This window comes from Mustela nigripes, chromosome 5, assembly GCF_022355385.1.
Source record: "Mustela nigripes isolate SB6536 chromosome 5, MUSNIG.SB6536, whole genome shotgun sequence".
Taxonomy (NCBI): Eukaryota; Metazoa; Chordata; class Mammalia; order Carnivora; family Mustelidae; genus Mustela; species Mustela nigripes.
This window is the reverse complement of record NC_081561.1, coordinates 3,357,336-3,379,021: the sequence shown is the minus strand read 5'-3', so window position 1 is coordinate 3,379,021 and position 21,686 is coordinate 3,357,336. Positions and strand designations below refer to the sequence as shown.

The window sequence follows — 21,686 nt, the reverse complement described above, 5'->3', positions numbered from 1 at the left end:
CTTAATTGAAATGTCATTTCCTCAAAAAATACAAACTACCACAAGTAGAACTACCAAACCATTTGATACACTAACTTAATTGCTTAATTGAAATGTCATTTCCTCAAAAAATACAAACTACCACAAGTAGAACTACCAAACCATTTGATACACTACTTTGATATAAAACAGATTACTCTGATGTAAAACAGATCATCTTGATAGCTCCTTTACTACTAAAGAAATCAACTTTTCAATTTAAAAACTCCAGGAAGAAAAAAAAAAAGAAGGGAAAGAAAAGAAAGAAAGAAATTTCCAGGCCTGGATAGTTTCCTGGGAGAATTCTACCAAACTTTAAAGGAATTAACATCACTTACCCCCATTCTCTTCCAAAAATTAGGAGGGAAAACTTCTCAGTCTATTTTGTGAAGCCAATATTAATCTGATATCAAAACCAGACAAAGATAATACAAAAAGCAGAAAGTTATAGATCAATGTCCTCATGACTATACTTGGAAAAGTCTTAACAAAATATTAGTAAATGGAATTTATCAATATATTAGAAGAATCACACACCATTACCAAATAGGTTTTATTCCTGGGATGCAAGGCTAGTTAGGTATTAAACAATTAGTGTAATTCACCATATTAACAATTAAAAGAAGGGAAAACATACCACCATACCAATCAATGCAGGAAAAGCATTTCACAAAATTCAAAACGCATTCATGATAAATTCTCAGAAAAATAAGAATAAATATGGTGAACTTCATCAAGTAATAAAGAGTATCTACAAAATATCTACAGCTAACATACTTCATACTGAAAGTCTGAGTGCTTTCTTTTAATACTGAGAAAGGTAAGGATGTCTGCTCTCTCTGCTCTTATTTAAGATAATGCTGGAAATTCTAGCCAATGTGATAAAGTAAGAAAAGGAGATAAAAGTCATACAGATCAGAAAGGAAGAAAGAAAACTGTCTCTATTTGGAGATGACATGAAAATCTAAAGAAGATATCCCAAAAAACTCCTAGAACTAATAAGTCAGTTCAATAAGGTCATAAGATAAGATTAGCACAAAGAAACCAACTATATTTCAATATTCTAGCAATGAACAAATGGACACCTAAATTTAAAATACAACTGACTTACAATTGCTCAAAAAAGAGAAATATATAGGACTGGTCTGCTAAAGACTATATAACACCAATAAAACAAATCAAAGAAGATATAAATAAATGAAGAGACATATTGTGTTCATGAATTACAAAACTCAATATTGTAAAGATCTCAATTCTCCTCAAATAGATATACTGATTTAACATAATTTCTATCAAAATCAGGGTGAGATTTCTTTATAGACAAGATTTTTTCTAAATTTTATATGGAAAGACAAAGGAACTAGAATAGCTAAAAGAACTTTTTAAATTAAAAAAAAAATGGGAGGAATCAGTCTACTCGGTTTTAAGACTTACCATTATATTAAGACTGGGTATTGGCAGAGGGATAGATGCACACAGATCAATGGACCAGAATAGAGAACTCAGAAATAAGTGCATATAAATATCCCAACTTATTTCTGCCAAAGAAGAAAAAGCCATTCAATAGAGGAAAAACAGACTTTCTTTTTTTTTTTTTTTTAAGATTTTATTTATTGATTTGAAAGAGAATAAATGAGTGGGGTGAGGGACAGAGGGAGAAGCAGGCTCCCCGTTGAGCAGAGAGCCTGAGGTGAGGCTTGATCCTGGGACTCCAGGATCATGACTTGAGCTGAAGGTGGACACTTAACCGACTGAGCCTGGAAAGAAAGACTTTCAACAAGTGGTGCTGAACAAGAGGATATTGATAGGCAAGAAATGAGATTTAACCTAAGCCACACATCTTATATAAAAATTCACTCAAAATGGATTGTGTTATTTTTCCAATAAAATATAAATTGAGTAACAGGTAAGAAAGACAAATCAAATATTTAGTTCTGTGCTATTGTTCTTTGGTTATCAATTAAAAATTTTCCTTGACAATTATAGAAAAAAATACTTAACACAGACTTAAATGTAAAACTTTAAAAATTTTAGAACAAAACACATTATAAGATCTTTGAAAGCTAAACCTGACAGTGTTCTTAGGTTGGACACCAAAAGTGCGATCCATAAGAGGAAAAATTAATAAACTAGACTTCATCAAAAACTTTTATTCTGTGAAAGATGCTTCTAAGAGGATTAAAAAGAAGCACTACATGTTGGAATTAAATATTTGCAAGCCACATATCCAATGAAGGAATACTATATAGAATATATAAAGAACATTCAAAATTCAATAGTTAAAAAGAAACAAGCAATGTAAGTAGAAAATGGTCAAAAGTTAGTAAAGCAATATTTTACCAAAGCAGATAGACAAATAGCAAATAAGCACAAAAAAAGACATATTCAATATCATTAGCCATTGGAGAAATACAAATTAAAACCACAGTGAGATTTCACTACATACTTATCAGAATGGCTAAAATGACATAGTGACAATATCAAATGCTAGCAAGGATGCAGAGAAACTGGATCACTGGTGGTTGACACTGCTGCCAGGAACAAAAAATGGTACAAACACTGAAAAACAGTGGCAAAAAAAACCCTCCCCACACACAAAAAAATCATGAAACTACTGTACAACCTAGCTATCTCACTTCTGGGTATTTATTCCAGAGAAGTCAATACTTATATTCACATAAAAACCTGTAACATGAATATTTGCAGCAGTGTTTGTTTTAACAGCCAAAAACTGGGAACAAATTTCCTTTGAGGTGAGAATAAACTAACTGTGGTACATTCACACCATACAATACAAGGAAAAGCAACAAATCATTAATACACACAACAGCCTTGACGAATCTCCAGGGATTTATGCTGAGTGGCAAAAAGTCAATCCTGAAGTGTTTCCAAAAAGTATTTTATGATTCTATTTATGTAACGTTTGCGAAATGACAAAAAAAATTATAGAAATGGAGAACAGATCAGTAATTGACAAAGGTGAAGAAGGGGGGTGGGGCTGGGGAGGAAAGTGGGTGTAGCTATAAGAGGGCAATATAAGGGAATCTTGTGGTGATGGAGATGTTCTGTATCTGACTGTATCAATGCCAATATCCTACTTGTAATACCATACTATAGTTTGACCAGATGTTATCATTGTAGTAAACTTGGTAAAAGGATAAGGAATATTTATGTTACTTCTTTTCTTTTCTTCTTCTTTTTTCCCCCCTAGGATATTATTTTACTTATTTGGCACACAGAGAGAGAGCACAAGTAGGGGGAGTAGCAGGCAGAGGGACAGGGAGAAGCAGGGTCCCCACGTAGCAGGGAGCCCAATGCAGGGCTTGATCCCAGGACCCTGGGATCATGACCCAAGCCAAAGGCAGAGGCTTAACTGAGTGAGCCACCCAGGTGCCCCTGTTTTGTTTTGTTTTGTTTTTTAATTAAAGATTTTAAAGTAATGTCTCTACCCAACCTAGGGCTCAAACTTACAACCCCTGAGATCAGGAGTCCCACACTCTACCAATGGAGGCAGCCAGTACCCTTCTGTGTTTTTCTTACAACCACACGTACATCTACAATTACCTCAAAATAAGAACTTTAATTTTAAAAAAGTGAAAAAGGCATAAAACAAGAGACAAGACCAAGTCAGGAGAAGATTGACCAACTAAGAGAGTAAGAAAACAAGCAAATAAACCAAAGTTAACCCTCTAATCCTTGGTAGTAGTTGTAGGCGGGGCTTTAATTCTGTTTTCTCATAGCAGAAACAGGCTCCTAAGTGACTTCTTGCTATTTATTTTTTGCTCAACTGATTGTCTTTCCTCTAATTTCCATGTTTCCTCTGCATCTAGGATCTTAGCAAGATCCTAGGTAACCTAGGGGAGTGGGAAGAAGTGCAAGGATGTGACAAAACATCCATGTCCTTTTTCCTCTTCCTCTACTACAGGCCCAATCTAAATGAGAACATACATTTCCAATGATGTCAGCTACATAAAGGGAGAGAGAAGAAATAATAGAAGCTAAGAGACAAAGAGGCCAGTGGAAGCAACCCAAGTATCCATCGACAGATGAATGAGTAACGAAAATGTCTATACACACCACGGAATACATACCATCCAGTGATAAGAAGGAAAGAACTTCTGACACAGGCTATAACATGAAGGAAGCTTGGACATTATGCTGACTGAACTAAGCATGGCACAAAGGGACAAATACTGTATGATTCCACTTACATGAGGTACGCAGAGTAGTACCTTTCTGTTTATGTAATAATAGAAATAACAATAAACTCAGAGAGATGAAAAGTTAGAATGGTTGCCAAGGGCTGGGGGAAGGGGAATGGGGAGTTGGTATTTAATGGGTACAAAGTTTCAGTTGGCGAAGATGAAGAAGTTTTCGAGATGGGTGGTGGCGAGAGACACGCAACACTGTGAATGTACTTAATGCCACTGACCTGTACACTTAAGAGAAGGTTAACATGGTCAATGATGTTACGTATATCTTAACACAATTATTTTTTGTTTTTAGAAATTTCATTTTTTAATTTTTTTTTAAGATTTCATTTATTTATTTGACAGAGAGAGATCACAAGTAGGCATAGAGGCAGGCAAAGAGTGTGGGCAGTGGTAGCAGGCTCTCCGCTGACAGAGAGCCGATGCGGGGCTCTATCCCAGGACCCCGAGATCATGACCTGAGCAGAGGCTTAACCCACTGAGCCACCCAGATGCCCCAATCTTAACACAATTTTTAAAAAGTTAATTATGAAACAAAAAAGAAATAAGAGCACCTTGTAGGCCTTCATGCTTTTGAGAGGGATGGTATCTTTTCATTGAACAAAATGTTTGAAATCTAGAAAATCAATTTGAAATCACCAGTGGAACTGAGTTTTCTGAAAACTTAAAGCAACTTCTTGATTACATCTTCCTAGGAAAAAATCGCCTCACTGGCAATGTTCAGGTCATGAAAGATGCCCTTACCAGTAAATGTTGGTCGAATGTCTGGTTTCGCCTCCCAGCACTGCTTCATGATGCTAATTATCTCCTCTGGGCAGTATTCAAGGATGTCTTCCACATTTGGCCTGTTCCCAGATTTAATGCATATTATCAACTGCTCTTCACAGATCGCATCTATAAAGCAAAGAAGGATTTAAGTTGACTTTCTCTTCAAGTCCTGTGTGTCTCAGGTAGGGAGGTGGCAGAACTTGGACAAAGCTGCTAATCTCTCTCCCTAGGCTGTGCTTTTAGTCCAGATGCCTCATCCGATAGAGGCAGAATGACCCCCTGACAAGGCACTGACATAGTCTACTGTCCAGATGATCAAACAACATTTAACCTTGGCAAGGAGAGACAGAATTCATCACAAGGTGGCCACCTGATAGAACAAATAGAATATATAAATAAAACCAAAGGCATACTCCAGATTTTAATACAAAAACAAATATGGTATAGCTCTTACCTGTAAGGAGCTCAGTCTATTGAGAGTGACTGAGAATATAGAGTGGTTAACTGCTATTCAAGGAGTACAAAGGGTTCTTCTAACACAACTGTGACTAGAAGGTCAGAGAAGGCTTTGCTGACTCAAGAAAATAAGCAGGATTTATCCACGTAAAGAATCAGGAAGGAGGACTCAGAGAGGAGGATTCCGGGCTAGGGAAGCAGGATATGAATAGACTGGAAGTCCCCGAAATCATGAAGTGTCCCAGGAATTATGAGTAGTTCATTCTCACTGGACATACGGACTAAGAAAAGAGAGATAAGGAATAAGGATAGAGAAAGACAGAAAAGCCATATCAGAGAGGGCATTGTATTCCATACTGAAGAATTTGAACTTTATCCTAAAGGCCCAGGGAGCCTTGGAAAGATTTAAATAGATGAGAGATGGTCATACTTGCCTTTTAGGATGACCAGCTCGGCTGCAGTGTGAATAGGGAATGGCATAAGCAGGCTTCAGCAGAAATAGAGGGTGTGGCCAGCAGAGAGTTTGGTGGGGGTAGAAGTGTATGAATACCTTGAACTCATAGATTTTGATGCCTGATTGGATGTGGGAAACAAGGGGTAAAGCTGAGACTGGGATGCATAAGGTTTCTGGTCCAGCAACTTGGTAGGTAGATGGTAATGCCATTTTCTGAACATGAGAAGAGCAAAGCTGAGTGGACTACAAGGGGAACATGCAGAAGATAAGTTTATTTAGGGGATGTTGCTTTGGGGTTCCTCTGGTAAGTGTAATGGACATAACAGATAAGTGGATATCCAGGCCAGGGCTAAATATAAGAGATTTTAGAGGCCTTGGCAATGGGTGATCATTAAACCAGGGGAGCTGATAATCACCCCAAAAAAATGGGACCAGAGAATATCCATTAATCTAAAGAATGACTACTTCTGTATCTGTTCTCCTACATGAACCATGTGTTTTCTCACCTCTTCATTCTTAATTTGAATTAAAGTGCCCACAGTAAGTACTGAAAAGAAATGATTCTCGAGTAAGGGAGCAAGTGAATGAATCAAGTATGAAGTACATGTCTCATAAGCAGAAGCAAGCAAGCTTTCTTGTCCAGGAAGAATCCCGGAATTTTATGGCACCTTCCGAACTCAGATACATCATCAAGTCTCCTACTTGTCCTATGATCCCTGATTCCCAAACTGAAATTACTTTTATTCAACCTCATTGTGTTGAGCACCTACTGTGTTCCAGGCACTGTGTGGGCAGATACTGGTAAAGTAGCACTGAAGAAATCAGATATGGTCCCAGACCCTGTGTAGCTTATGGTTTAGTGGGTGAGAAAGATGTGAAATGAACAGACATGATAAGTCTTAACCAACTTCACTGAAGGCCGCTATTTTACTCAGCAGGTCTGATTAACACCTCACTCCTCTACAAATGTCTTACTTTCGTAGGGCTCCTTATTAGCAAATATTGCCCAAAGTACTATGCCAAAGCTGTACACATCTGACTTCTCTGAGGGCTTTGCGTTGATGTCATTCAGATGCTCAGGGGCCATGTAGCAAAGGGTTCCACCGTTTTTCTTAGAGACTCGATTCAATTTCCTCTGCTCGTTATGTTCCTCTTTAGTCAGTTTACTCCACATCTTAAAGGAAGCAACACCAAGATCAGCTATCTGCAAGAGAGCAAATGGGATTATTCTGTGAGAGCCACAGGCAAATCAGACTTGTCTTTAAATTTGGGGGTTAACTAATAGATGGGAGGTAGAGTGGATTTCCAGAAATTTCCACTAGGTAGAGCAGCTAATTCTTAACAAATTCATAGAAACTTTGTGCTTCTTCAACTAGTTGGACAATGTCCCCTAAGAAATGTCCATGTGAAATTCTGGTATCTCAGAGTCTTATGCAATAAAACCATGGAATCTGCTAGTGGGGTTAGGGGCAGGGGAGGGGAGAGAAAAAGCAGAAGTCATTTCTGACATGAACTACAGCAAAACATGTTTATTTGAATTCCTCATTTACTCTGCATATTTTTTCAACTATTTTGGGGGCTAGGAAGAAAACGTATTTTCTTCTCAGCAAATTTGTACAGCCAATGGTGACAACATACCACACCTTTAGCTTTCCCAAAGGGTGTCCTGAAGCCCATGGATGCAAGATTCTAAGGACTCCAAAGTCCTGAGAAGGACAGCAGTGCTAGTTGTTTTGAGTGGGTAGCCTGAACCTAAGAGAAGATGGGATAGGAAAGGGGTGGGGGGGAACAGAGAAGAAAGCAAGATGAAAAATACAAAGGTCAGACACAGAACAGAGAGAGGAGGCAAGGGCAAAAGTGTGGAACAATAGAACAATACAGTTAAGAAGAAATCAAAGATGAGAGTTTCACTTTCACCTCTAGGAATCCAAGCCTATGGGTATGGGTTTTGGCGTGTGATGATCTAAAATCCCAAGATTGTAACACAGGAGATACATAAAAGATGTTACTAATGTAAAGAAAGAAGCTTCTTTCAATGTTGTAGGAATAAAATCTGTCCAAGACTAGAAGGAAGTGTTAGAAGCAGAATGTTGTAGTGGAAAGATGCCTGCGTAAGCAGTTCCTGAGTTCTCCCCCAAGTGCTGCTTCCCCTTTCAGATTCTCATGCTTGGATTCCTGCTGCCAAAACCAATTAGATGTGACGTTCCACCTAGTTAAGTTTGCTCTTGAGTAAACAAAAGGAAAACCTCTTCCCCTTGTTCCCTTTACTACAATGGAGTAAGTTACAGTTTAAAATTTTAAAAAACTGATAAAAAATGTAGATTAGAATAAGTAAATAAGTAATATGAACTCCATCAAGTCCATAACTTTCTTGTCAATGCTCAACAGACCCTTCCACTGGCTCCACTGTTGCCAGCTCTAAGCTGAATAAGGTCTTCCTTTAGAGGTCTACCAGGTACAGAAGTGGATTTACAATGGAGAATTAAAATCAAATCACCCCAATCTTCTAGAAACCTTCAGATTACGATTTACCTTAATGTGAAAGTCATCATCAACGAGGATATTTTCAGGCTTTAGGTCCTTGTGTATTATGCCTTGTCCATGTAAGTAGCACATCCCTTCAATGATCTCCATAATTATCCTTCCTTTTAGAGAAAGGGGGATGCTGACCTAAAACAAGTGACATTAAGTCTGTGAAAAGGAAAGGTAAGTCAAATGGGCCAAAGCAACTGTTTTATTCCAAAGTAGTGGGACCTGAACTAGAGGATATACAGATCTTTCTCAGCATACAGTGGGGATATATCCTTATAAACACATCATACATTCTCAATATCGTAAGTAAAAAATGTGTTTAATATATCTAACGTACTGGACATCATAGCTTAGCCTATGCCTACCTTAAGCCTACTCAGGATGCTTCCATTAGCCTTAGTTGGGCAAAATCATCTAACACAGAGCCTATTTGACAATAAACTGGTGATTATTTCATGTAATTGACTGATACTGAACAGCAGGTGAGAAAGTGAATGGCTGTGTGAGTAACAGAATGGTTGTGAGGATATCAGTTGTCCCCCATGTCATCACGTGGCTCACTGCCACAGCCCAGCCTCACAAGAGAGGATCGTAATGCATGCTGCCAGCCCAGGAAAAGATCCAAATTCAAAATTCAAAGTATGGTTTCCACTGAATGCCCATTGCTTTGCCCATGATAAAGTGAAAAAAAATCTTAAGTGGAACCACAGGTTAGGGTCCATCTGTAGCTACCAGGAGTCCTTCTATCATGATCTGCAACAATGTCATCATTTTAAAAGAGGCCCCCTTTGAAATAAAGATTTCTTCCACATGCTAACAGTATTAATGCTGTGTTTTGTCATGTAAAAATAAAACTTTCATGCCAATATGGTAATATATTAAAATGCTATAAAATTAAGCCCCTTGGGTGCCTGGGTTGCTCAGTTAGTTGGGCAACTGCCTTCAGCTTAGTCATAATCCTGGAGTCCTGGGATCAAGCTCCGCATCGGGCTCCCTGCTCGATGGGGAGTCTGCTTCTCCCTCTGACCTTCTCCCCTTTTATGCTTTCTCTCTCACTCTCTCTCTCTCAAGTAAATAAATAAAATCTTAAAAAAAATTTTTTTAAATTAAGCCTCTTGAGAGAGGAACACAATGATGATTAGAATATATGCATCTTTACTACCTAGCATAGTGCCTAGAATTGTTGTTGAATGAAGGGATAAATAAATAAACAAAAAACAGGCATTTTCCACAGTGCATTAATATATGCTACTATATACTAAATGGATGAACAATGTCACAGCAGTGTGTAAATGAAATAATATTGAGAAAAAAGAATACAAGAGATTCTCAGTGTGCTCACACTGATTACAAACATAGAAAGATTAACATGCGAGATATCATGATGTTAAAAGAATGCGGAAGTGAATTTACTAGTTATTTGGTAATCTGTTATCAGATACTTCAGGTCCTTGTAAATTCGCAAGTCATTCTTACTGAACAATTCTATTCTAGTTACACAAATATCAATGTTAATGTAGAGCATTCCAAAACATTAGTTTTGCTTAACACTGAAAAGTGCAAACTGTGTGTGCATGCACACGTGCAGTCTCTGGTTTACAAACGGGCTGTCTCCTAAAAATTTATGTATATGTTGGTTGTTGGTAAACACCAAAATTTAAATGGCGGAAGTTAGAATCTCAAGTGAATCCCCCCAAACCATATTTAAAACCCACAATGATCACCACCATCCAAAAAAGAGTCAGAGATTTTCCCTTCTTCCTTGGTATAACTTTGACCTTCGGAACAAATTCTGAGCAAGCAAAGGAAATCCCTTTCACATTCCCTGCTCTGCTTTTCTCCCTCACACCCTCCTGAATTCCTCTGGATCCCAAACTAGTCCACCTTATCTTCACATCATCCTGCAGGACACCTGGTGTCACACAGGATTTATCTCCCAATCAAGATGCCTACTTACTTCATGCAGCAGCTGGTCTCGCCTAGTTTGGGCGAGAACAGTCTAACTCAATTATAACACAATGTGTATCAGTGAACACCTGTTACCCTTCCCACAACTGTCTGCGAGAGATGTCTGGGGCTTTGAAGACCTGAAGAACGGACATAACCTCAGGCAGTTGTAGGGTGAGGGAGAAGAGCTGTAGGGTGAGGGGAAAGGGGGGGATATTTGCCCTACAGACTGCTACAGCCCACCATTCCCACAAGCAATCTATGCTTTGGCCAAATCCAGTTGTTTGCAGTGTCCCAAATTTGGCATAGTCTCTTTGCTTTGCCATTCTCTCACCGGAACACATGTTCCTAAATCTCTGCTTGTCCTTCAGGCTTTGGCTCAAGCATCCTCCTTCTGGAATCCCTTCTTATCTATTCCACACGAAAGCGAGCGCCTCTCCCCTGTGTTCCCAACAGCATGCTGGGAGATGTCTACCGAAACCCCATTACGCCATACTGTTCCCTCCTCAACTGTCCGTGGTATGTGTCTGCTCTATTTGCTATTGCCTCCCCAGCAACTAGCACGAGGCCTTGTCCTTAATAGGTAAATAAATGCTAAAAAATGCTTTATTAAAGTGATGTGGTTTGCATGCACAATTTTTCTTTTATTGTAAGTCTTACTTATCCAGTGTTGTTGCCTCTGATGTTCTATATTAAGCCTCTAGGTTTCTCAGTTGGCATCAAAGAGCAATCACTAAGATTCTGTCTCCACAGACAGTCATGTCTAGTATACATCCTTCAGTCAGTTGGTCAGCTCCTGGCTACCCAGCAGGCATCTGCCTCGGGTCAGACCACGGGCTTCTGGAAGACAGTGCCTACCCCTGAACTGTAGATGCTGTACTGGCTGACCAAGGCCAGCTCCAGCACTAAGACACAGGGAGGACCCCCCCCCCCCCCCCCCGCAAAGTGAGGGGTATAGACAGCTATCTGCAATGACTGACAGGAAAGCAAGACCACCTTCTGGGCAGGGAAAGTTTGAGACCTTTTCACCCGGTATTGACTTCAGAAAATTCAAACTCATAAGGGGGTTATTTGACACCAACAACTATGACAGTGAGAACCATCACAGAAGAGCAGCGCCTAGGGCACGGTGCGGGTTGAGCACGCAGCGAAGCCCTCTTTACCTCCGCCTTCAGAACGTGCATCAGGTTGCCCTTTTCCATGTACTCCATCACCAGGGAGTAGTTCCCTTCTTCTATGATGACGCCCAGCAGCTTCACCACCCGACTATGTCTCAGCCTGTGCATCATCTTGCCCTCCTCAAGGAGGGACTCGTTGTACCTGTGGGACAGAAAGGTGCTGTCAAGATGGGCAGAGTTCGCACCCCTGTCCCTTGTGCCCCCAAGAAATGCAGTGCACGCCTCCAACGCATCACACACTGGTGTTGATGCCTGTGCGTGCCCTGATCTCTTCCAGGCCCAGACAGTGGGCATCCACAGGTAGAGGAATTTCTCAGTCCTTCCCAGTGATGGGTAGTGAGCGTTTGAGAAACATCAGAGCAAAGAAAGAATGAATGCAAAGCACACGGAGAGCCACAAGGAGATGCAGCCTGAGCAGATGGCACAAGAGAAAATGCAGCCTCTCTTGGTAACAACTCTGAAAAGAAAAGAGGGAAGTAAAACAAATCTACCAACTGCTTTAAAGAGAGGGCTTCTGGAACTTCTAATTAATGGCCCTTTTTTTTTTTTTCTATAGGTAGGGCTGGTCCCCGCCAAAACGTTGCAGCAAGTACAGGGGTCTATCTCATTGCCTTCCTCATCACTCCTCATCTCCTTCCCTTTCTCTAACTCCTTCTCTTCGCTTCTCTTCCACTGTCTGTTAGCTGGGAGCTTCTTGCTAACCAGCCTCAGAATCCCCATTTAGCAGTACAGGGGTAATAATAACCAGCTCTCAGCGTTATTGGACAAAAACTGTGCCCACTGACACACCACGGTCTGTCTCCCTCTAACGCCTGGGCCATGTTTATCCACTGCCCTGCCCTGCATCTCCACAGTAATTTTTCCCATGGCCAGGCTGTAATCTGGCCCAACCGCCTCTGCTCCTGACTCACTCAGTGCGCTTGGGGCCCGTGTACACCTTTTTCAGTATTACGAGTCCATGGCATCTGTGTAAACACAGAGACACCTTTCCGAAACCCCCGCTGTCCAGGTACTCCTTCTCCAGTAAGTCACTAGTTTTCATCTTAATGTCATCCAAGGACATGGTTGGTTTCCTTGTGGATCCTGAGAATGTTCAGAAATGTACCACTTTTTCCCACTCAGAGCTGTGCCCTGTGAAACAAAACAAAAACAAGAAGGCATCTCAGTGCAAAGAGTCATTATCCAAAAAACATGCAAAGTTCTACCACGTGCTTAGTGTGCCTTAAATTTTTTTTTTGAGGACAGACATTGTAAGATGAACTGTTTGTCGTATTTTCAAGAATCAGAGAAAACCACAAGTTTTATTCCTTTAAGCTTCCATTTCTGGCAACATGGAGAAACAAAAATTTTAAAACCTCCCTGCTGCAAAAGACCTATCTGTGTAGGATAGCATAACACAAACATCATTCAGATGCACAGACAGGCCCAAGAGAAAGGAGAATTAACTCTATGACTAAAAAAAGAACAGACCCTGGGCCTAGGGCAATGTCCCACATGGGGGCTGCTTTGGACTGAACGTTTGTCATTTGTTCATTTGTTGAAGCTCTAACTCCACTGTGATAGTTTTAGGAGGTGGAGTCTTTGGGAGACAATTGGGTCATGAAAGTGAAAGCCTCACAAGTGAGATCAGAGTCCTTATAAAAGATATAAGAGCTCGCTCTCGCTCTCTCTCTCTCTCTCTCTCTCGCCCTCACTATGTGAGGATACAAGAAGTAAACAGTCATCTGCAAACCAGGAAGCATGCTCTCACCAGACACCAAATCTACTGGTACGTTGATATTGGACTTCCAGCCTCCAGAACTGTGGGAAATAAATGTCCAGTGTTTAAGCCCCCCAGTCAATAACTTGTGATATGTGTCAATAACTTGCTGAACTGAGACAGTGTCCCTGTTGTGCAAGGCCAATCTTGACATCCAAAGGTCAAGGTCTAAAATGCAGCCAGGGACAGGAGACGAGATCATGGCATGCAAGAAAAGAGGGTTGAAACAGAGATACCCCCCGTACTGAACACAGCACTCATCAATGAAAGGATGGACAGGGGAAAAGCTAGTCCACTAGCAGTGGCAATTGCTTGTCTTAGATAGGACATGGAGTGTAAAAAAAAAGTCTCGAAGTGAATTCACAACCTTGGGCCCATCTTCTAATAGATCTGGGCTTTGAATTTCTATTCCTCCTATGGCTGAAATGGCCCAAACGAATAACTTTAAAAAAAAAACAAAGTGGCTACAGGCTCATGATATCACTGAATTAAGGGTAAAGCAAACAAACACCCTCAGGGAAGACCAGACAGAATTCCCACAAATAAATTCTAACAACATCAGCTCCTATTCCAAAATTATAAAGCACAAAGTTCAAATGAGCCAAATCCAGCAGATACAAGAGCAGTATCAGGCACTAAAGAATTTCAGAGTATTGAATACTCTTAGAAAATAATAGGTTTTAGGTAATTATGAACACAAAGAATGAATTTGAAGAATATGAAAGAACAATGCATTATCAAAAAAGAATAGAAAGGTATAAAAAGGATGAGGATTTGGAGAATTTGTACATAAGTGCTATGAAGTCTACAGTGTATATAATCCCAAAACAACTGTTTCCTTCTCATTCTTCCCTTCTTCCATTAATTTTCCCCAAACTAAACTGAAGCATAAAAACCCATGGGGGACCCTAATGAGATACCATTACGCACCTACCAGAATATCCAAAGTTAAAAAGGCTGACACCACCAAATACTGGGGAAGATAAGAAACAATTGGAATTCTCATACATTGTGAGTGGGAATATAAAGTGGTACAACCACTGTGAGAAAAGGTCTAGAGGTTTCTTATAAAACGAAACATACACCTCAACTATGGCTAAGCAATCCTAATCCCCAAAGAAATGAAAACATATGTCCCCAAAGACTTCTGTTGTTCATTGCAGCTTTATTCAGGATAGCCCCAAACTGGAAACAGTGATGCATCAATAGGAGAATGGATTAAAAAAAAAAAAGATCGTATATTCGTACAATGGGTTACTACTCAGCAAAAAAAGCAATGAACTACCAACACACACAACATCGATGAATCACAAAAGATGGTAAATAAAAGGAGCCTAGTACAAAAGAATACATACTGTACAACTCCACCTATATTAAGCTCTTGAACAAAGAAATCTGTGTTGGCAAAGGAGCACTTTTCCAGAACAGATAGCCCAGGGACAGGGTAAGGACTGCATGCTTTGGAGCAGGAGGAAACTTTCCGGTGTGATGGTACTGCTCTCCTATCTCGGTGGGGGTTAGAGTTACACAGGCATAAGCATTTGTTAATACTCAGTAAATGTACTGTAGGCAAATCTGGCATCAAAAGAAAAAATTGGGGGATGCCTGGGTGGCTCAGGCTGTTAAGCGTCTCCCTTCAACTGAGGTCATGATCCCAGGACTCTGGCATGGAGCCAAGCATCAGGCTCCTTGCTCAGGGGGGAGTCTGCTTGTCTCTCTGCCTGCTGCTTTCCCTGCCTGTCCCCTCTCTCTTACTCTCTGACAAATAAATAAATAAAATCTTAAAGAAAGAAAAAGAAAAATTTGTGAACATACTGACTCTAGTTAGTGGTGTGCATACTGAAAATATTTAGTAGGAAGGATATTGATATCTGCAATTTATTTTGCAGACAGACTTGTGGATAAAGAGTGTGGTAAACAGATATTCTGTAATAAAGCAGACTGAATAAAGTAATATTGATGGTGGACACATAAAAGTTCACTGTAAAGTTTTTTTTAAATTTGTTTCTACATTTCTATGTTTATTTACTAATTTCCCCCATATATTCCTCACCCAGTTCCTAATTGTACATATGTCAAAACTAAAAAACCAACATTGTACATTACTATTAACAAAACACCCTACTTGATTATGATATTACCCATTTTTTTTTTTTTTAACAAATGCCCTTTTTCTGTTCTAGGATCTGACCCAGAATACTACATTGCTTTTTGTAGCTCATGATTTTTTAATTTTTTAAAACCTTTTGACTCCCTTCCTCCATTTCTCCCAGCCCCTGCCTCTGGCAACCCCCAATCTGTTCTCTGGATCTATGAACTTTTTTTTTTTTTTTTTAAAGATTCTACATATTAAAAAAAAAAAGATTCTACATATAAGTGAGATCATATACAGTATTTATCTTTCTGACATTTCATTTAGCATAATGCCCTTAAGGTTCATCCATGTTGTCAAATGATAAGACTTTCTTCTTTTTTACTGCTGAATTTACACACACACACACACACACACACATACTCACACATTTTCTTTATATATTAATATATTGATGGACTTTTAAGCTATTTCCATATCTTGGCTATTGTAATTGATGCTGCCATGAACTTAAGAGTGCATATGTCTCTTTGAGTGTTTTTGTTTTGAGTAAATATTTTTTGCGAAAGCTTCGTACTGTTCCATACTTCATACTGTTTCCATAGTGGCTAAAACAGTTCACATTCTCACAGTGCACAAAAGTTCCCTTTCTCCACATCCTTGCCAACACTGGTTATCTTGTCTGTACAATAACAGCAGTTCTAAGGGGTGTGAGGTGGTATCTCATTGTGGTTTTGATTTGCATTTCCCTGATGATGAGTGATGCTGGGCATCTTTTTATGTGTCTGTTGGCCATCTGGATGTCTTCTTTGGGAAAATGTCTATTCGGATCTTCTGCTCATTTTTTAGTTGAATCTTTTTTTTTCTTTTTGCTATGAAGTTGTATGAGTTCTTTATATATTTTGGATATTAACCTCTTAACAGATATATGATTTGTAAATATTTTCTCCCATTCAGTAGGTTGCCTTTTAATTTTGTTGATGGTGTCCTTTGCTGTGAATAAGCTTTGTCATTTGATGTAGTCCCACTTGTTTATTTTTCCTTTTGTTGCTTTTATTTTTGGTGTCAGATTCCAAAAATCATTGCCAACACCTATGTCAAGGAGCTTATTGCCTATAGTTTCTTCTAGAATTTTTATGGTTTAGATGGTACATTTAAGTCTCTAATCCATTTTGAGTTAATTTTTTTGTATGGTGCAAGACAGTAGTCTAGTTTCATTCTTTTGTATGTGGCTGTCCAATTTTCCCAACATGATTTCTTGAGATTGTCTTTTTCCCATTGTATATTTTTGGCCTATTTGCCATATATTAATTGACCACACGAGTGAGTTTATTTCTGGGCTCTCTATTCTGCTCCATGGATCTATATGTCTCCTTTTATGCCAACAGCATACTATTTTAATTACTATAGCATTGTAATAAAGTCTGAAATCAGAGAGTGTGATGCCTCCAGCTTTTCTTTCTCAAGATTGCTTTGCTGATTCAGGGTCTTCTGTGGTTCTATATGTATTTTAGGACTGTCTGTTTATTTCTGTGAAAAATGCCATTGGGATATTATTAGGGATTGCTTTAAATCTGTATACTGCTTTAGGTACTGTGGACATTTTAACAATATTAATTCTTCTAATCCACAAGCATGGAATATCTCTTTATTTATTTGTGCATTCTTCAATTTCTTTCCTTAGTATCTTGTAGTTTTCATTACACAAATCTTTCACCTCCTCAGTTACATTTATTCCTAGGCACTTTCTTTTCCTTTGATGCATTTGTAAACATAACTATTTTCTTAATTTCTCTTTGATAGTTCATTATTAGCATACAGAAACTCAACAGATTTTTGTATCTTGATTTTATATCCTATTATAGTATCAAAAATCACTTATTCTAATAGTTTTTTGATGGACTCTTCATAGTTTCCTATAATATTATTATGTCTCCTGCAAATAGTGACAGCTTTGCTTTTTCCTAATTTTGATGCCTTTATTTCTTTTTCTTGCCTAATTGTTGTGGCTATGACTTCCAAAATTATGGGGGTTTTTGGACACTTTTTTCAAAGATTTTATTTATTTGACAGAGAGAGAGAGAGAACAAGTAGTACAAGCAGCAGGCAGAGGAATAGGGAGAAGCAGACTTCCCGCTGAGTAGGGAGCCTGATGTGGGCCTTGACCCCAGGACTCTGGGATCATGACCTGAGCTAAGGCAGATACTTAACTGACTGAGACACCTAGGTACCCGACTTCCAATATTATGTTGAATAAAAGTATTCTTGTCCTGTTCATGATCTTAGAGAAAAGCCTTTTAATTTTTCACTACTGAGTGTGATGTTAATTGTGGGTGTAAGATCTTTTTAACTTCTCACTTCAAAATTTTTCATAATAAAGTACTGGGAAGCAGGAAGTTTAAAAAAGAAAGTAATTGAGGGATTTCTGAAAATGTGTGGCCTGATGGCAGTCTTGTGTAGTGGCCTTTGGCACTCTGGCCCAGGTTACCACCTGCACGTGTACAAAGGCTGTGGGCAGACCATGTCACTCCAGCAAAGCTCACATATCAGCAAAGTACACAACGCTATGGACCATCTTTCTGTAACAAGACATTGCCAAACAAGAGGAATCAGCCTCTGGAAAGAAGCCTATCTATGTATGGGTAGATGGGGGTGGGGGAGGCTACCCAGATAAAGGCATGGAGGATGAGATGCAAAGGGCCGTGATGGCTCTGAGGCAGGCACTGATGGAGAGGTAACAGAGCCGTATTACTATGGAAAGAACACAGGCCTTTCTTTTGTGAGTATGAACTGTAGCTCTGTAATGTATTAGCCCCATGACTTGTGTAACTTCAAAAGCCTCAATTTCCTCATTTCTGAAAGGAAAACAGATTTGTTCCTTGCTTAAAGGTTCTGGCTATGTTTGGACCAGCTGCCCTCCCTTATCCCCATTTCTCCCATTTCAATGGACTTTGAGAATGCCAGTGTGCTGCTGGGATCCTCTGCTCAGCAGTTCTCTACTGATTCATCCTTGTGAGAATGGTAAGGGGCGAAGGGGGGGAAATCAAGTAATTTGTTCCACTCTCCCCTACAACCCTCTAAAGGCACATTCTTCTCCAGGCTCATCCTGCTCATCTTTCAGGTCTCAATGAAGTGTCATTTCCTCAAGGAAGCCATCCTAGGTCTTCCCATCAGACATTCTCAGAGCTTCCTTAACTTCTCCTTTAAACAGTTAAGATAGCTGTAATTTGAGAATTACTTCTAATAAATTACACAGGAGGCAGGAAACTACCTTGTATACTGTCTGTATTGCCTAGGGGGAAAAAAAAAGCCCAGACATATGGCAGGTTTTGTCCTAAGCACTGATCAGGAACAGGACAAGCATGCCTATTGTAGCCACTTGTATTCAACGTAATGTTGGAAGTCATAGCCACAGCAATTAGGCAAGAAAAATAAATAAAAGTCATCAAAATTAGAAAGAAAAAAAGCAAAGCTGTCACTATTTGCAGAAGACATGATATTATATATAGGAAACCATGAAGATTCCGTATGTCGTAATCGATCATTAAATGGGTAATTATTTTTTAAAAAGAAACACTTAATTGTCCAAAAATAAAGGATAGAGAAAATTAATTACATGACACTCATAAAATGGAATATCATATAACCTTTCAAAATTACAGGTAAAAATAAAAAAATATATTTACAGGTAGATGGCACATATACATATACACATACATACAGGGGGAAAAAAGACACCAAAATGTTAGCAAGGATTATATTTGGATAGAAGGATGATTCTTACTTCTTCTGTACACTTCTACCTTTTCAAATTTCCTACAATAAAGATTAATTACATTTATAATTTTATAATAAAACTTGTTTCTTTAAAGGCAATAATTACTTCACTCAGTATTTCTTTAGTCAAATCAGAGATGATGAGACAGATTATTTATAACAATGGTCCTGGCAACATTACACAGAATGGCAAAAACATGTAAAACAATTTACATACACAGAAGAGAGAATAAGTTATAGCCCATCCATACTCTGAAATACCTATAGCAGTTTTCAAAAATACTGTTGTATATGACCTTTTTAAAAAAGGCTCAGAGAGTAAAGAAACAGGAAGGAATTAAACTGAAATATGCCATCTGAGTATAAGATTTCAACTTTTTTGAGGAGTTCTACTTGCTCACTCTCCTTCAGTCAAGATCTTGTCTCCTGGAATTGGGCCAACTAGGATTTGCAGTGCCTCCTGCCAGCACAATGGACCTCGGGGCAAGGAGGCCTCCTGCTGATTCTACTGCACTTTTTGAAGCTGGCTCCTGACCCAAATCAGTTCTCAGTCTTGCAGTTCGCTGGTTTAGCCTAACTTCAATCTTACGCACCTCTTGCATGGTTCCCAGAGATTTCTTTTGCTTTTACCGCTTTTGATCCTTTTCCCCCACCACAAACAATTCAACTTTATAAGCACTGGATATCTTAGGAAGGTCTTGAGTGGTTTAGATACCCAACAGTCTCAAAAACATTGAATGTAGGCAGGTAAAAAAACCACCTTATAAAGCCATGTTACAGAGTAATTAACAAAAGCACACTGCCCTCTAATACCATCTTATGTTAATTAATTTCAACGAGTAATGTAATCATGCCCATTTTAATGGAATTTAATTTTTTTTCATAAATGGATGTTAATTCAGGGACTCAAGAAAGCAAATTTTGTAGACTGAAATTCATTCACAATTTCAAAAAATTTCACAAATTTCTAAAATGTCTTCTAAGGCAGATAGTCTATATATCAAAATACTCACATCTATATTCAATTTTGTTTGTCAATTATACCTCAATAAAACTGGGGTAAATACAAATAAATAATACCAAGAACAACTGGCAGAATTATTTCCTGATACTAAGAGGTAGGATAGTGGTTACTATAAGATAGAAAACAGGAGATAGTGAATGAGAAGAGAAAGGCACAAAAGGTTTTGGGAATACTGGCAATGTTCTTTTCTTAACCTGGGTCATGTTCACTTTGTGATACTTCATTGAGCTGTACAATTATGAAATGTGCATTTCACACTGATTGTTATACTTTAATTTTAAAAGTTTTAAAAAGACTTTAAAAATATTCATACTTACCTTTCAGTGATAGAAGACTATTTCTCAATTTTTCAATGATGATTGAATTCAAGAATTCAAGAATTAGAAAATGTCAGTTGCCTACCTATCACTGCCTTCCTTTCCCCTGCTAACAGAATTCTGATTTTACTCAAGTATTCAACGTGGAATTCTCTAAGATTCTTTAGTTTTAACGGCTTGATCAGATAAACAAGAGCTGTGAGTGAGGAAGAACCAAAAGAAGAGTAAAGGACAGGACTAGAAGAGTTCAACCAGGTATTATCATATATGTTAGTTAGCACATTATGACCCCATGAAATAAGTTTTTTCTTATCATCCCAATTCAGAAATAAGGAAACTAAAATCTGAAGAGTTAAATGATTCACCTAAAGTACCAGATCCTGGCACTGAACCTTTGTTTCTTCATTCAAACTTCGGCTATCAATTTGCCCACACATACAGCTTCCCTAGATAGCGGAACTATAATCTTTGTTAAAATCCCATTCAAAGACTTAAGCTTATAACCTTGCTCACCTGTATTAAATGAATAAGCTACAGTCAGAAACATGGGGAATGCATAGGCCAAATTTTTAAAACATAACAAAATATATGGTTCAAAATCAGTATTTTACAGGCAAATGCAGTCAATCATTTTTCCAGAATAAAATATCCAACCAAAGTATGGGAACCTATATATATATATTTTTTTTTTCAAGTCCCAGATAATATTGGCGGTATTAACATATTATTAATTAAAAAGCACCCAGTAGTAATTTGCCATTTTGGAAACTGATATTTTAGGAATAATATTCATTCCTAAAAGTGCAACATATTGGGGAGCCTGGGTGACTAAATTGGTTGGGAGCCCGACCCTTGACTTTGGGTTGTGAGAATGAGTCCTGCATGGGGCTCCAGTAGGCAGTGGAGCCTGCTTAAGATTCTCTTTTGTTCTGCTCCTTCCGCCCTCCTAAAAAAGTACAACATATCTCTGCTGCTCAATATAGTGCAGAGGAAAATGAAAATTAAATAATCACTACTGTTTTATTAGTAATAATTAAAATGATACACCCTAAATTTTATTTATTTTTTTAAAGACTTTATTCACTTATTTGAGAGTAATCGCACATTAGTGGGCGGAGGGAGAAGCCTACTCACCGATGAACAAGGAGCCCAG

At 38.6% G+C, this 21,686-nt stretch overlaps 1 protein-coding gene across 1 annotated transcript in view; it reads right to left on the bottom strand.

Moving 5' to 3' along the window:
* Nucleotides 1-14,333, bottom strand: part of RIPK1 (receptor interacting serine/threonine kinase 1) — a 37,546-nt gene extending 23,213 nt beyond the window's left edge. The window contains exons 1-6 of the mRNA XM_059401492.1: nt 14,258-14,333; nt 12,476-12,647; nt 11,550-11,706; nt 8,440-8,577; nt 6,883-7,111; nt 4,974-5,123 (exon numbers count right to left, since the gene is read on the bottom strand). Of these exons, the coding sequence (XP_059257475.1) occupies nt 4,974-5,123; nt 6,883-7,111; nt 8,440-8,577; nt 11,550-11,706; nt 12,476-12,647; nt 14,258-14,333 (922 nt within the window). The remainder of the gene's footprint in view (nt 1-4,973; nt 5,124-6,882; nt 7,112-8,439; nt 8,578-11,549; nt 11,707-12,475; nt 12,648-14,257) is intronic.
* Between the last annotated feature and the right edge of the window lie 7,353 nt (nt 14,334-21,686).